General features: G+C 49.3%; 5 protein-coding genes across 5 annotated transcripts; 2 read left to right on the top strand and 3 right to left on the bottom strand.

Moving 5' to 3' along the window:
* Positions 1-654: 654 nt before the first annotated feature.
* Positions 655-3,269, bottom strand: GGI43DRAFT_17232 (uncharacterized protein). The gene is made up of 2 exons (XM_083199735.1): positions 2,723-3,269; positions 655-2,623 (listed from the first exon to the last, which is right to left on the bottom strand). Exons 1-2 carry the CDS (start codon positions 2,994-2,996, stop codon positions 957-959), a joined length of 1,941 nt encoding a protein of 646 aa, XP_083066194.1. The 5' UTR covers positions 2,997-3,269; the 3' UTR covers positions 655-956.
* A 3,159-nt stretch (positions 3,270-6,428) lies between these two features.
* Positions 6,429-7,289, bottom strand: GGI43DRAFT_390606 (60S ribosomal protein eL43). Its single transcript, XM_083204334.1, has 4 exons — positions 7,157-7,289; positions 7,075-7,092; positions 6,667-6,831; positions 6,429-6,582 (listed from the first exon to the last, which is right to left on the bottom strand). The coding sequence occupies exons 1-4, from the start codon at positions 7,186-7,188 to the stop codon at positions 6,519-6,521; spliced, it is 279 nt and encodes a 92-aa protein (XP_083066193.1). The 5' UTR covers positions 7,189-7,289; the 3' UTR covers positions 6,429-6,518.
* A 222-nt stretch (positions 7,290-7,511) lies between these two features.
* Positions 7,512-9,676, top strand: GGI43DRAFT_390602 (Saccharopine dehydrogenase-domain-containing protein). The gene is made up of 5 exons (XM_083204333.1): positions 7,512-7,878; positions 7,940-8,083; positions 8,164-8,512; positions 8,571-9,133; positions 9,210-9,676. Exons 1-5 carry the CDS (start codon positions 7,824-7,826, stop codon positions 9,365-9,367), a joined length of 1,269 nt encoding a protein of 422 aa, XP_083066192.1. The 5' UTR covers positions 7,512-7,823; the 3' UTR covers positions 9,368-9,676.
* A 491-nt stretch (positions 9,677-10,167) lies between these two features.
* On the top strand, positions 10,168-12,428 carry GGI43DRAFT_390601 (RMD1 family protein). The gene is made up of 3 exons (XM_083204332.1): positions 10,168-11,570; positions 11,644-11,995; positions 12,084-12,428. The coding sequence occupies exons 1-3, from the start codon at positions 10,419-10,421 to the stop codon at positions 12,158-12,160; spliced, it is 1,581 nt and encodes a 526-aa protein (XP_083066191.1). The 5' UTR covers positions 10,168-10,418; the 3' UTR covers positions 12,161-12,428.
* On the bottom strand, positions 12,429-14,101 carry GGI43DRAFT_390599 (uncharacterized protein). The gene is made up of 2 exons (XM_083204331.1): positions 13,568-14,101; positions 12,429-13,380 (listed from the first exon to the last, which is right to left on the bottom strand). Exons 1-2 carry the CDS (start codon positions 13,853-13,855, stop codon positions 12,670-12,672), a joined length of 999 nt encoding a protein of 332 aa, XP_083066190.1. The 5' UTR covers positions 13,856-14,101; the 3' UTR covers positions 12,429-12,669.
* Positions 14,102-14,714: the final 613 nt, after the last annotated feature.

Here is a 14,714-nt window from a genome sequence, read left to right as displayed (position 1 = left end):
CCAGCTAGATAATTCCCACAGCAAAAAAACTTGTTTCACTTTTCTTTTCCCTTTTCCTTCTTCTCAAGGCACTATTACCTTATCGTCAAGTCTTGCTTTACACCCCCAAAGCGTCTTGATCATTTATCATGTGCCGAGAGAGTTCCAACGCAGTCTTTTTCGCTAGCGGCACCTTTTAATTATTTTCCCACTGGGTTCTGTTAGATAGATACTGCTGACATTTTATTACCACAAATCCAAATCTAAATGAGAGCCTTTGGCGCAAATTTCTCCTTATGCCTACTTCCTTGTTTTCCTCTTGATGTTCCACCCCGCTGTCGTACTGACCATGAATGAAGCTTCTTCCTGTCATTTTTTTCTTCTGTTTCCTGTCGCATTAACTTCGTGATATCGGAAGCAAGCATAGACAGGCACTCATCGCAGTGGATACCTCGATATTTTTCTATGCTGCTCTAGTCTTATTACCAAGACTTGGTGCACAGATAAAGCATTACGTTCCCGAGAAGAGCTACCGGCATTTCGTCCTCTTGTCGAATATATGACCGGTAAAACTCCTCGAGTCGTTAGGACCTATTGGCTAAAATTTTCTTCAGTCAGGTGTACAAACTCCCACCATATATACTGTGGTTGAAATCGATTTGAATTCAAGCTATCTCGTTCAGCTGGTTCTAAACCCTAGAATTCTCGCCCAATGAAGAATAAAAGAAAAAGCATCATGTATGAAAAGTACGATACATATTCAAGCACGATTCGCAATGCGCCGTAGCAGGATCGACAAGCGCTATCAGTATGACAAGAACTAAAAACAAATGCCCGACTCCTATTACACCTCGGTGTCCCTAAATAAAATGCACTTCGCCGTCAACGAGGCTGGGGGTATCAAACCATGATATGGACCGCCGACAAAAGCCTTAAAAACGCCAGACCAAATGCTTATTTTGCTTGTGCACCCGTGATCAGGCTTGAAGTTCGGAGATCGCCCGAGCCACCTCTTGGGTGACCCTCTTCTCCCAGATTTGTCGTCGAGATTCGTCATCAAGTGAGGACGCGTCCTTCACTTCGTCGTAAAGCTTTCGTGAGATATCACGGTTGATTGTTGCATATTGTTCTTCAGTCAACTTCTGAGCCCGCCAGTGCGGCCTCAGGGCGTTTCGGACAATTTCATTAACATTTTTCTTTTCTTCTGTCGTCATGGTATGTCTCATTGAATTCTCGTCTCCCCGCGTCGGACTGGATTCGGGTGACGTTTGATGCACACGTCGTGGCCGGGGTTGGCGAAGCTCTAGAGGTCGACTCTCGAGTCGATTCTCACTCCGGCCTTCAGTTCGAGGTTCAGGTTTTGGTGGGCGCGACTCAGAGTCGCTGTGATCGCTGCTGCTGAAGCGAGTGGGTGAGTAACTCGTGGGGGAATTTGTTGGTGAGTAGTTTGCAGGCGGGTATACCGGTTCGATGTGTGTGCTGAGGGATAGAGTTGGAGACGATGGCCGCCCGTTGAGGTTGGGTAATGGAGGTGGGGTTAGCGAAAGAGCGTGAGGGCTGCTGTAAGCAGATGGCGATGGGGAGAGGGCTGGTGAAGATGCCTCATGGAAAGGGCGCCAGCCAGAGGTTACGCCGGATGCATCATCCTCGGAGTGAGCATTTGGCTCTAGCTCCTTGAGCAGAGAGGATACAACAAGAGTTGGCTCAGCGTCGGTCTGGCCAGCGTCACTGGTTCTCAGAGAAGAGCCGTTGGCTAGTCTTCCTGTGGATGAGCTGGCCGCTGGCGGAAGTGCAGTTGAGCTTTCACCGTGCGTGGGAAGACGCCTGGTTCGTGGGCGCTTGAGTTTTCTTTCAGGTTCTTGGGTGGGCGGTTCTATAGGCGAATCCGTCACAGATCGAGCCTTGCGTTTGCGAGTGTTTGGACTGTTGGTACCCTCGGCTTCTCGAGCACGATCCAATGCACCCCAGGCCTGTCTCTCTTCCCTCGTTTCAACAGGCGGTGGCGGGGGCTGAAGGCGTTCGCTAATCCGAGGCGGTATGCTGCTCGCAAAGGACTCTCGTGCACCTAGACGCTGTGCAATGTCCATTCGTTGCTGCCACCGCTGCAGCTCCCGCCGATCTAGCTGTTGGAACCTGCGATAACGGCCAAGATCTTCATCCTCATCGTCATGGTTATCGAGGTCCAGCTCGCTTATCTCAAAGAAGCGGCCAGAGAACTGTCCCCAGGCGCCCTGCCATTCAAGGTTGCGTGCTTGGCGGCGTGCCCTCCTAAGACGAGCGCGGGTGCGGACGTGGAACCCTCGGTTAGATCGAGGAGCTGGAGGGATAGTGATTTGAGGCCTCTCGCCGTTCTCTGATGCAGCTCCTGACTCTGGCTGTTCTTCTGCCGTCTGGAACAGATGGGCACATTCCATGCAATACCAAGCACCCTCGGGGATGTAATCGAGGCCGATGCAGTGCGTGTGGTAGGCTGCATCACAGCTATCGCAAAGCAGGAGGATGTCTTCTCGCTCTGCAGAGTCGCAGATGGGGCATGGATTGGATTCTTCCTCCTCTTCTTCGGGATTCTCCCCAAGCCACTGCTGCACATCGAATTCGGCAACTTGCTTTTTATCCTCGACGTCGTAGGTTGAAATGGCGATGCCTGTAGAAATCGCCCCATGTGAGTTAGCATTTGGTACAGTGTGGTTGTGGAGGTACTTGTACACAGAGGGGCAGTAGCTGTAGCAGTAGCTGGACTTACCATCCAGACCGTTGTAGACTCGAACCGAGTGGAAAGGCTTGCGGCAGATGGGGCAAGTATTGGTCTTTTGAGCCCAGGAGCGGATGCATGCATCGTGAATTATATGGTCACAGCCATCGAGGGCAGCCACTATGTTGAGATAGTTCGAATCACTCTCAGTGGCCTCCGAAGTGGACGCAGAAGCGGTGTCGACGGCAGCCGCGTTGCTCTGTGTCGAGGACGAGGGGTGCGGCAGCGGATCCAAACATATGATACACTGGTCAGGCTCAGACATGATGCCGATTGTGATGACAGACGCCAGAAACTGATGAACACATGTAAAAGACAAACGAGGTATAAAAGTGCCTGATGGGGCAAAAGAAAAGAAAAGTAGAAAAAAGCTGTTTTTGAAACAAACGTGGGAAGCGCTGGTCTGTGGCGTGTGCTGCAGAAGAGAGCGAGAAACTGGGTTTGGTATGAAGGCTAATATGATGTATTAGTGGTGAAGTGCAATAAGGGCAGCGGTACTGCGCACGGTGGGAAAGGTACCTTTGGGGCTTTTTTTTTTTTTTTCGTGCAACGACCAGAGCAAGAGGCAGAGGATTGAAAGAGGGAGAGTTCAGCTGGAGACAGCCCAGAAAAGGCGGGCTTCTGGCGAGCTAGTGCAGGCCTGTTAGGGGTCTGAGCGGGGCCAATCAGCGAGTCTCAGCGCTGGAGGCGCCACGCCTGTTAATCACCTGTGCGATTGCTCTGGTGGTGGCGGCAGATGGCAGAATTTCAGGGCGAGAATGAGGGGGATTTTGGATCTCTGCCCGCTCTGGAGTGAACCCGTCAGAGTTTGTTCAGAGGAAGTGGGTAGGCCTGTAGCTCTCCGCCTGTAGGACTGAAAATCGTTGGAGAACTCGGTCAAAGAGGAAGAGCCGAGTATAGCTGCTCGCTACAAGCAGGGAGGTGAAATGCTTAGGAGCGCAGGTACTTTTTTTGCTCTTCTCCAATGTTCCAATTGTCTTTTGTCTTAGCATAGATGTTCTGGGATGAGTCTAGCTGCGGTACTCTTTATACCGGACCTGGAGGTAGCCTTGGGACAACAAGGTACCACCTCCAGGTACCTGCCCGTGACTGCGAGGACGTCAGACCTCGTATATTAATCAGTCAACCGGCCGGCAAGCTAATAATACGACGAATATAGAGAAATATCCGGATGGCTTAAGGCTGCCTTGGGCAACTACAGCAGCTGGTGTCTAGGAAAGGTGAATAAGAGTGGAAGAGTTCGTCATCGTCGGTGAGAGACTTTCTGCATGCCGCAGAGAGAAAAGGAAACGCAGGTAGGTATATTGCGGAGTACAGTACCTCTATGCCTGCATGTGAGTACACTCTGAGGAGTCACGGTTGTGGTAGTCACGAAAGTACAGATTTGCAGAACTCGGTATTGGAGGTACCAAGTACTACTGAGGTATTACCACCTGCACATTCCTTCGCTCCTTGCAGCTGCGGCAGCGCCTCCCTGAGCTCTACGTTTACAGAGCCTCGCGGCCCGGCTCATCAACAGTCATGAGCGAGTTGTCAGCAGAACAAAAAGATGACTGGACACGGAACGACAACTGGGCTCTAATATCTGTAGGTACCAAAGATGCTACTGTGCACTAAGTCATTAGTACAAGGTTCCCTTGGCTCCAGCGGAAACGAAATGCACTGCGCGCGGATATGCTTTCGTTGGTCTCACGTGCCGAGGCGTGGTGATGAAACATAAATCTGCAATTGGTCGCCAAAGCCATGGCCGCACGCTGACCAAGTTTTGGCGTAGTTGCGCGTAGCAGCACGGTTGGTACATGCAGGCCCTATTGATGAACATGAATGGTATTATCATTTTTATTATGGAGCAGACACTGTATGGATACGATACAGCCTACCTACTTACTCTGTAACTTGCCTTACATGGCACTAGGCGAAAAGAGCACCTGCTTCTCCGGATGTCGTAAGAAGAGGCATGGTATCGAATGCATCTCTTGATGGGAGAATTGCCCAGGTGGTACTAGTATAGGCCGGCGAGGTAGGGGCGGCGTTGTAGGAGGGCCATTGCTGCAGCGGTAGCCCCGTGAATACGGAATAGTGGTAATAGAGAGATACATGCGCGAATGGACGGGATACGGTGTTTAAATTGGGCCCGCTGAAGAAAGACAGAACAGCCTGGGAGGTTGAACGGCCAAAAGAAACATTGAAATCCGATAGCCGTGTTCCTTGTGGTTATTTGAAGTTTACTAGCCTTAGGTAGGGAGCTGGCCTCTGCCGCGGTGGTGCCCTGTAGCCTGTAACCGCGCCTAGTACTACTTGTACCTGGGAGGAGAGTCAGATTCAGTTGACAAGGGCAGAGGAATGAAAGGGCTAGTGCATGCTGATAGTTTGCTGGGATGTTGACTGAGAGATGGATATGATTTGAATTTGGCCTGGCTTTGCACTACGGACGGCAATCGGGTGTCTAACTGGGGAGCTGCGTTTCGTCTTGCCCTGATTGACTGACTAACTGCTAGTATTAAGTTATTCGTAGCGTGAACCACATGTATGTCAGTCACACTCTTCAGCCGAATGTAGTCGTTCACACGGATCGTGAAAGTGGCAATAATTTTTCTTCTTTTTCATTTGAGAAAGTTCACTATGATAAACTATAGAGGTAGAGAGGAAATAAGGGACACACAAGCTTTATTTTGGGCTACACTCTATGCTAGACACACCTATCCAGTAGGTAATAACGGCCACATATTACCCATCAGCAGCGTGGCTGCGGCCCTCCTGTGATAATGCAAGGTAGCACATACGCTTCCGTTACGAAGTGCTGTGCCATCTATCCCGCGATACCCACACACCCTGTCGCCATCGGCTCGTCATTGATCCCATGAGCCGAGTGCAAAAGCATCATACAGAATGACCATGGATGCTATATCAGATACCCCACTTCACGCTGTTCTGACGAGCTCTCGCCCTTAGCTGACAGATTTGCGAGTCAACCCACGAGGAATTCTAAAATGCATGCTTATTCTAGTTTTTCCAAATTGTCCGAGATTGTCTCTCGTAGCTCGCTTAGCACATCTTGAGTTTCAATGCGAGTCCAGCTGCGATCGGGTGATGTGCCAGTGGGACTTCGGTTACGGGCACTGCTGCGCTACAGGTTTTCCTAGCGCGCACCCTGTTAAAAGGCTACCAAGAAAGATACCTCCAATGCGGGCGGTGATTCTCGCTGCAAAACAACTGCCGCGGTGAGAACCCTTGTGACCTTCGCCGGTGGATCAAGATGAGACGAGATCGGTATGGACAAGCTGCTACACAAGTTTCGGCATTGCCAACTTCGGTGAATGATGCCGCTGTATCGTTGAATGTGACGTTGTGAGAAACCGTGCATGAGCACATCACGCACTGGCGTGTCTACGATATTCCCTAGAGCGCGCTGTTTGGTTTGCAGATTCTTCCAGTTGGGCGAGTAGTAATATTCTGCTGCTTCTCAATTCGCAGGAAATTTAGTCCAAGGGAGAATCGAAAAACGCCCTGGCTCATTCCTAGCCAAGTACAGTCACCCGTCCAGCACATCATCTTTCACAAGTCGCTCGAGGCTCTGCGTGGTCATTAATCATTCGTTATTCGGGTGTCCGAGATAATGCAATTTTCTTTTTTTTGTTCATTGCCTATCGACCGGTGTTTATGACCAAAGATCGAGCGTCGACGTTTATTTTTCGTCAGCTCGCAGTGTATGCACGCAAACAATGTCCCCCATACACCAGACCGAAAAGCAAAGCCGAATCCTTCACCATTGTACCAAGAAAACGCCTTAAACCTCAGCAATCTCCCTCAATCGTCGCAGAGTTGATCGCATAGCAGCGGCAGCGGGGGTGCTGTAGAGAGGTCAGTATTTACGCTCGAACCGTGATTTGAATTCGTAAGATCTTGGAGATCTCCGCGGTGGTGTGTAGACGTACGCAACAGTGTAGGCACCGCCAGCAATGGTTCGCTTGCAGGAGCGGCAGTTCCAGATACCGGTGGACTTTCTTCGGACAGTGACCTTACCGCAGAAAGTGCAGGTGTACTTGGCGTGCTGGGTGATTTCCATCTTCTTCACCTGCTTTCGCAGGGAGGCACCGTAACTATAGCCAGTCGCATTAGTTTCCAATTCGTCTTAGATTTATCTCCGGCCATGAAAATTGTCGTCGAGCATCTCGCGGAATATCCTAGGAGGTTGCCATGGATGGAACCTCTACATCCGATATCTCTTCATAAAGAATCGTAGATGGTAGTCGTGCAAGGTAATTGGTGACTCGTTTCGTCGAGGCTCGAAGTCGATATTTCGGGTTGGGGACAAGGCTGATGGATATCTTTCAAAGACTCACCGGGTACCATATTTACCGCTGGGACAATAAGTTAGCAGAGATTCATTTGATCAGTTTATAATATCCAAAGGAATATACGTACGTCACGCCGACCTTCTTGGTGCGCTTGGTCATCTTGACGGATTTCTGTGAGGGATGGCGAAGTTTGAGTGCTTGACTTCGGTTGCAAGCTTCTCTCACGAAAATGTGCTAGAAACCTGGAGTTGTGATTTTCCTTAGGGCACGCACGTGAGGGATGGCCAAGCGAAACCCCACTGTTATTTTTTTCTCTCACAGCGCACAATCGATAAGGATTGATAACAATCACGTGATTATTACGCTGTCCCTTTTTCGCGTGCGTTCGTCCGTGGCCTCTCTGTGTGCTTGGATTGGGCGATAAATGCGGGTTCGCTACTTTTAGTGAAAGGCAATGCCAAGGATTCCATCAGTCGAGCCTCATGGACTATTCGCAAGCGGTTGCGCCGCTGAAACGATCGAGGCATCATTGGTTTGGATGTGTCGTGCCACCTTGTTTAAGAATAGCTTTTCTGAGAAAGTTAGAATAGTACATGAAATTGAACAAGCGCATTCTTTATCTGCATTGAATCTTCAACTTGCCATTTTTTTTTTTTTTTTGGTTTCCCAATTTGTATATTGTGCAGAAGTGACAACACCAGCCAAGACAAGTGACGATATTCTGGATCACTTCTCCAGCATTAGTGATACCGACCAATTTTCTTCCCCCCTTTGCAGCATTTTAACACCTCACCATGCCATTCAAGGAGCATAATCGTGTCTATGACCTGGTCGTCTTTGGAGCTACTGGTATATGAGGCCGGAAGTATGATGGTATTTGAAGGGCAGTGAAGGCTTACATATAGCTTAGGGTATACCGGCCGCGTAGTAGCTGAATACGTTACTGCCAAGTTCCCGACCAATACAAAATGGGCCGTTGCAGGTCGCTCCGCGTCAAAGCTTCAAGCAATCGTCGACAATTGCAAAACTGCGCATTCAGATAGAAGCCCACCAGGTCAGTTATGGCCGCCTTGGAAATCTTACCATCATGACATGTCACCCGAGACAAAAGGACTAACACGGATAAAAAATTAGAAATTGAAATCGTCAATGTTGATAATAATGAAGAGATGAGTGCGTTGGCGAAGAAGACATTTGTGATGATTACAACTGTCGGCCCTTATAGCCAATATGGAGAGCAAGCGGTGAAAGCATGCGTTGAGGCCGGCACGCACTATTTTGACGCAACTGGTGAAGCAGCCTGGGTCTATAAAATGATCAAGAAATATGAAAAGGCTGCCAAAGAGAGCGGCGCTATTCTAATTCCTCAGATGGGTCTTGAGTCTGCTCCTCCAGACCTCTGTACCTGGTCTTTGGCCAACACACTTCGCAAAGAATTGGATGCCAAAACTAAAGATGTCGTACTTTCGCTTCACATTTTCAGGTAAGTTGTACTACGTTTAACTAGGAATAGTATCACATACTGAAAGCTTTCTGTCCAGAGCGGCTCCATCTGGAGGCACCATCTCTACTGTTCTTAGTTTATTCGACAATCTTACTTTGAGCGAGCTGTTGGAATCTGGAAAGCCTTTTGCTCATTCTCCCATACCTCACCCGGCCGAACCAAAAAGACGCGAGACTTCCATATGGCAGAAGATTTTTGGTATTCATCATGTCCCTAACCTCGGAACTCTAACCACGGGCTTGACCGGTACCACCGACCAGGGAGTGATAGAGCGCTCATGGGGGCTCTTGTCGGAAATTCCCAGCCGGAAAGACGAGTTTTACGGGCCGAAGTTTTATTGGGCAGAATATAGCAAACCTCGCAACTGGCTAGAAGGGATTTTAGCTCACTGGTTACTCACGATTGGAGTTCTACTTCTGTCAATAGCGCCTATCAGAGCGATAGCCAGAAAATTTGCTCCAGAACCAGGCACAGGCCCTTCCAAGGAAGACATGGACAAGGAAGAGGTTGAGTGGCGCGGCATCGCAAATCCTGATACAGAGTCGCCTGCCAACAAGCAAGCCTTTGTTCGAGCTTGGTATCATGGCAGCATGTATGTGTGTAAGTGGAAACAATCTAGTAGCCTCATTAGATCAAGGGCATGAAAGTTTTTCTTCTGACGATTGGATACATGCAGTAACGGCAATGCTTTGCAGCGAAGGTGCACGAATTGTTTTGGAGGACGACCTCGAGTTAGGCGGGGGCTTCTACACCCCGTCTTGTCTTGGACAACGCATCATCGACCGGGTGCATGAGGGGGGGCTGAAGATTGAGACACGAATCCAAGACAAATGAGCCTGAGCAGCTTACTGCACCATATTATTATGTGCTTATAGTCAGCTGAATCAATCTTGCCGATCTTGACTTTTGAACATTCAGGGTTTCCCCATGAAGATATGCTGAATAGGCACATGGCCATGGCGAATTTGAAGGCAGTATTTAGGAGGAGGAGCCCAGTGACATTGAGGTCTCGAGACGAAAGAGTTTATAGATGCATGAGTTGTCTCATGACAATACTACTTCATATATATAACTATTGATATAATTTAGCGTGGTAACACTAGATATGAATATAAATTACAGATTACAAGTTCAAATAGAAAATCGCGACTGTGTATAGAATCCCAAGCGTCGCCACTAGCACGTATCAATCTATGCCTGAACTTAAATCTTGCACCGTTACATGTAATAAAATATAATTGTTTGCAAAAAATGCTTGCTTAAATTTCAAAGGCCTCAATTTAGGTAAGATTTATTGGCGGAGCAATTTTAGAGGTTTGACTTTTGCTGTATTATATACGTGTTCTCAGGGAAAGGTTATATACCACATCTGAAGAAACATGAGAAAGTCAGATTGTTGCTATATGCATGAAACAGACGATAGTGTTTCCACGCTGTAGCTACGCGACTATAATCCGGCTAAAGGTACCGCCTGCACCATGAAGCTCTAGTGGGGCCGACCGTCCCCCTAAGTGCCCCAATTCTAGAGGATGCGGCAGACAAAATTAGCGCTCCATAGTGGGTAGTGGGCCTAGACCGCTACCGACGAATCTGGGCTGGAAAATTGGACTGGACTCCGTCATCGAGCAGCAGGTGCTGGCTGGCAGCCTCAAATCTTTCTATCCACGCAAACTTCATCATAACATCTACTGTGTGCTTGTTTGGCCAATCGCTCTCAATGCCGTCATCAGTCTTAGCACATAAGCGACATTCACATTTATGAGCAGATTAGGATATTTTATACCCGTTTTACTTACGAAACGCGATACTCTGGAGCGACTTCGTTAAGCCGCGGCAGCCCTTACTTTTGGCCCAAGTCTCTCGTTATCAGCTTCTTGCATTCGGAATGGAGTCTCCTGATGCCGCGAACACAAACGCTGGCGAGACCACGCCTCTGCTACCCGCGTCCGAAACCCCTCGACCGAAACCCGTACGAACAGTCACATTCAGCGCCAATCCCGTCAGCCGAACCATCGAGCCGGAACCTCATCGCCTCCCAAGGAGCTATGCTTCTCACAATGTAAATCTTCAGGGCAGCAGCAGCATCGTGGCCGGCCCGCCAATGCTGGCAGCACTGAACAGCAAACTCCGCCGGAGAAATAGCCATGGACCCGTCGCTGCGATTGCTTCAGTACAGGGGCTACCCAAGATTGGTCCACAGAGAAGCACGAAGAAGACCGAAAAGCTCAAACTGCTGCCCAACCCCGACTTTGGCGAGGAGGGCGAGGATGAGGAAAGTGGAAGAGATGTCTATTCTCAATATACGCGAATCAAAGATCCGACAGCGCGAAGAGATGCTGCGCGGCTTGGAAAGGCAGACCGAGATCGGCTGCCGCGTGTCACGGCGTACTGCACAGCTAACCGCTATGAGATGGATGGGCTCATGAGATTTCTCAAAGGACGAGGAAAAACTCGCGGCGCAAACCCAAAGCTTATTGACGAGTGTATATATACCCCGTACATGTACGGAAAAAGTCAGCGCAGCCAGGATCTTTCCTCGCCAACTCTGGAAAGGCGCCACTCCACGGGAGGTGAGCTAGTAGACGGCGAGGCTGGGCAGGAGGATTATAGGCACAAACACCACGATCAACAGGATTCCGGCTACGGAGAAGGGTTAATGATTGAAGATCATCGAGAGAGAGCGGGTGATCTCCCCAGCGAAGAGCTGCTGGGCCCTGCCATGCCAGAAGACCTGCCCATTAAAGATACGGTGCCTGATTTTGACATTCAGGTCCATACGCCAGAAATCTTCCTGTTCGACTACGGTGTGGTGGTAATATGGGGCATGACGGAGGTACAAGAAACCAAGCTTTTGAAGGATATTTCCAAATTTGAACTCGAGAAGCTGGCCCCTGATGACGTTGAGACGGAGCATTTCAACTTTTACTACACGAGGGAATACCAAGCGCGAATTTACAATGATTTTATCACGCTGAGGGACAAGAATAACTACATGACCAAGCTTGCTATTTCTCACGCATTAGCGCAGAGCGTCAAGGTAAGACGAGCCTACAGGACGATGGTGAAACGAGAAAGGGGAGAATCGACATGCTAATCGACTTCATTAACAGACATCACTCTTCGAAGAACTCATCGCTTCTACCATTGATACCTGCAAGGATATCCCTACTCAAATTGCCCTGACTGGTAAAATAGCCCTGAACCGGAAACAAATCAACATGCAGATTGGAGAACTCTTCATCTTGAGGATTAACATCCATCTCAACGGTTCCGTGCTGGATACTCCTGAGCTGTTCTGGGTAGAGCCTCAATTAGAACCGGTCTATCAAGCAGTGCGGAGCTATCTTGAGATGGATCAACGAGTTGGTCTGGTGACAGAGCGGCTGGATGTAATTGCCGACTTGCTGGCTGTTCTGAAAGACCAGTTGACTCACGGCCACGGCGAAATGCTCGAATGGATAGGTATGTCAGAGCCTGATTGCGAATTTACCCCTTCTTGTTATCTCTTACTTTGCTATGAGCCACGGTGATGCTGACTGATTCTGTCTAGTAATCATCTTGATTGCCATGGAGATCTTGGTGGCGGCTATTAACATTGTTGTGGATCTGTATGCTGGAGAAGCGTGATCGGGATGTTTACTGCCTTTGTTTTTTCTTCTTCTTTGGGTAGCAATTCACATGGAGCTCTGTGAGGATATTTGCTGTAATGCTTGGGATGGATATCTGCATTTATTATGATTGCAAGGAGTACAGCGGGTAGGGTCACATAGGTGAGGCGGCGTTGATATTCTGGGCGAAGCGAACTTGAGTATCGTTATAATGCAAATAAGAAATTTTACTGGGACTTGAGAATATTAATGTTCTTCTGAATATATCCATGTTAGTCTTCACAAGCATTTTTCTTGTCATATATCAAAGTAGATTGGTTTTTAGTTAGGCCATTTAATATACATGCATCCAAAGTTCCAAAATTAAAGACGCACCCCATCAATTACAGTGCCATTTAACGAAAAAAGAAAAAGAAATCAGAAGAGGCAAAAAAAAGGAAGCCCTCTTTATCTTGTACCAAAAACGCCCTCTGCACATGTCTCCGTCCCCCATCCTGTAAAGCCCGCGTAGTTGCCTCTTATATTCGTTTATTCATCGCCATCTTTCTCCTGAGTCTCCTGGTCCTCAGTATCGTAGTTGCTCATCTCTACATCTTCGTCCTGAGCCCTGGGCTTTTCCGTCTCGGGTTCGGCCTTGATGCTCTTCTTGGGAGTATCGTTATCGGCATCAGCTTCGGCCTCGGCTTCAGCTTCGACATCTGCGTCAACATCAGCGTCGGCCTCAGCCTCAGCCTCAGCTTCTGCCTCAGCCTCTGCCTCTGCCTCTGCCTCCGCCTCAGCCTCCGCCTCCGCCTCTTCTTCAGCCTCTGCTTCTGCTTCAGCTTCAGCAGCAGTCTTCTCTTCCTCCTCCCGAGCTTTCTTCAGTTCGTCGAATTTGGTTTGATATTCCTCCTTTTCGGCCTCTGGCAATTCTTCCCAGGCACGCGTAAGCTCCTCTTCGATATTTACATCGGTGTCATCCTTGTTCTTGGCTTCGAGCGCAGGTCGAGCTTCTTCACAGTAAAGCTCAAAAGGATCTTTGTATTCTTTGGTGGCCTTGGACACGCCGTTGGCACGAGATCCCTTGGCCTGGCTATTGGACTCGGAAGTCGGGGACGCGGGCTCTTTTGTAGCGCCCTGCTTCGCGTCGGCATCTGTTGGCGCGTTGGACTTGCGGTGGCCTTTCTTAATGCGCAGCGGCTTATCCTTGGGCTTTCGGGGGTTAGCATTCGCCTCAACTGGGATATCGAATGTGGTTGCCTATTTCGTTGCACTCAAATATCAACACTGAAAAAAGGTGTTTGGCGGGGGCGGAAGCCAAAAAAAGGGAGGAGTAACAAAGGCGCAGTGCTGTCGAAGGAGATGGAAAGGAATAGGAAGAGAGAGAAATCGCAACACAGAGAAAGCATATGAGAAAGACACAAGTGAATTTTACTAGAAAACATACCGTAGGAGGTGGACTGGGGCTGCCTTCGGAATCTTCGACGTTGGTGCTGGTGCGCTTGGCTAATTGTTCTAGGAGAAAAGCTCGTTCTATCCTCAGCTTTTCGACCTGGCGCTTTATGCGAGCGAGCCGCAGTCTGGCAGCATCGTTGGCCTCCTCGACCTCGTTTGTGCGATTCTTCAGCTGAACACACTTCCGCCGGTAGGCTTCCTCAACGGACGGCGGCAGCGGAGAGGGCACGCTGGCTGGCTCAATGTTAGCCTCGGCGACCAACTTTCTTTTGGCGGGCATTGTGGTTTTTTCGGCGCGGGTCGTGACGAGAAGAGCGAAGAGTGCTGATGGACAATGGTGATGCGAAGATGCGAAGATGCAGCGAGGAGCGGGATGGAGCCGGAGGAAGCGATTGACGATGCTCTCGGAAGATTCGCAGGAGACGCGGCGCAGCAGCTGATGGGGCGTGCGATGCGGCCGAAAAGGAAGATTGTACGTTGTTGAAGGGAGGAAGTAGAAACAAGAAAAAAAAAGGCTTAGAACTCACAAGGCTGGGGCGCCATGATGATAAGTCAAGGTACGTATAATCTAAGGTAGAGAGCGATGCGCTGTGCGGATGGGCAGAGGCTCAAATGTACAATGTACCTCTGGTTTGGTCACGACAGCCAATCTACGGAATGTACGCAGTACAGCGCAGCGGCTGGAGGCGTGCCAAACAGACAAGATAATTTGAGGATACGCTCCACAAGGCGCGAACAACGCGTGCAAGTCAATGGCCGGTACGGAAGAGCGCCTCAATTGGGGCTTTGCAAGTGGCGAGAGCGAGTTAGAAAGTAAACAGCAAGGAATAAAGAAAGCAATAACCAAGAAAAAGAGGGAAAATGAAAACGAAGCCGATAAGAAACGAGCAATTCTATGAGTCGTGATGACTGCAGCACATTATATACTTCATCTAAGGATGTCTCTAGTGACGGACGTGTATGTAAGAAGAAAAAAGAGGTGTACTGCGTAAGATGATGGCACCCAGCATGGTACTTTGAGGGAACGGGTGACTTTTTGGGGGTGGTGCGAGGCTGCAGCTGGGCAGGTCATGGAAGCTAAGCTGAGGCAGGGCTACAGCACCATCAGCAGCAGGGCTGTTAATCAACATGGGTCTTTG

This window comes from Trichoderma evansii (assembly GCF_050947405.1).
Source record: "Trichoderma evansii strain SZMC 28006 chromosome Unknown GGI43scaffold_1, whole genome shotgun sequence".
NCBI lineage: Eukaryota > Fungi > Ascomycota > Sordariomycetes > Hypocreales > Hypocreaceae > Trichoderma > Trichoderma evansii.
This window is presented reverse-complemented; position numbering and strand designations above follow the sequence as displayed.

Bases quoted from the DNA above. Each gene is read 5' to 3' on its own strand.
- GGI43DRAFT_17232 (XM_083199735.1), bottom strand. From the start codon at position 2,996: ATGTCTGAGCCTGACCAGTGTATCATATGTTTGGATCCGCTGCCGCAC. The intron at 2,624-2,722 runs GTAAGTCCAGCT...CGATTTCTACAG, and splicing joins AGTCTACAACGGTCTGGATG to GCATCGCCATTTCAACCTAC.
- GGI43DRAFT_390606 (XM_083204334.1), bottom strand. From the start codon at position 7,188: ATGACCAAGCGCACCAAGAAGGTCGGCGTGAC. The intron at 6,583-6,666 runs GTACGTCTACAC...ACCTCTCTACAG, and splicing joins GGCGGTGCCTACACTGTTGC to CACCCCCGCTGCCGCTGCTA.
- GGI43DRAFT_390602 (XM_083204333.1), top strand. From the start codon at position 7,824: ATGCCATTCAAGGAGCATAATCGTGTCTATGACCTGGTCGTCTTTGGA. The intron at 8,084-8,163 runs GTCAGTTATGGC...ATAAAAAATTAG, and splicing joins TTCAGATAGAAGCCCACCAG to AAATTGAAATCGTCAATGTT. The intron at 9,134-9,209 runs GTAAGTGGAAAC...GGATACATGCAG, and splicing joins TCATGGCAGCATGTATGTGT to TAACGGCAATGCTTTGCAGC.
- GGI43DRAFT_390601 (XM_083204332.1), top strand. From the start codon at position 10,419: ATGGAGTCTCCTGATGCCGCGAACACAAACGCTGGCGAGACCACGCCT. The intron at 11,571-11,643 runs GTAAGACGAGCC...CTTCATTAACAG, and splicing joins CATTAGCGCAGAGCGTCAAG to ACATCACTCTTCGAAGAACT. The intron at 11,996-12,083 runs GTATGTCAGAGC...GATTCTGTCTAG, and splicing joins CGAAATGCTCGAATGGATAG to TAATCATCTTGATTGCCATG.
- GGI43DRAFT_390599 (XM_083204331.1), bottom strand. From the start codon at position 13,855: ATGCCCGCCAAAAGAAAGTTGGTCGCCGAGGCTAACATTGAGCCAGCC. The intron at 13,381-13,567 runs GTATGTTTTCTA...GCAACGAAATAG, and splicing joins GCCCCAGTCCACCTCCTACG to GCAACCACATTCGATATCCC.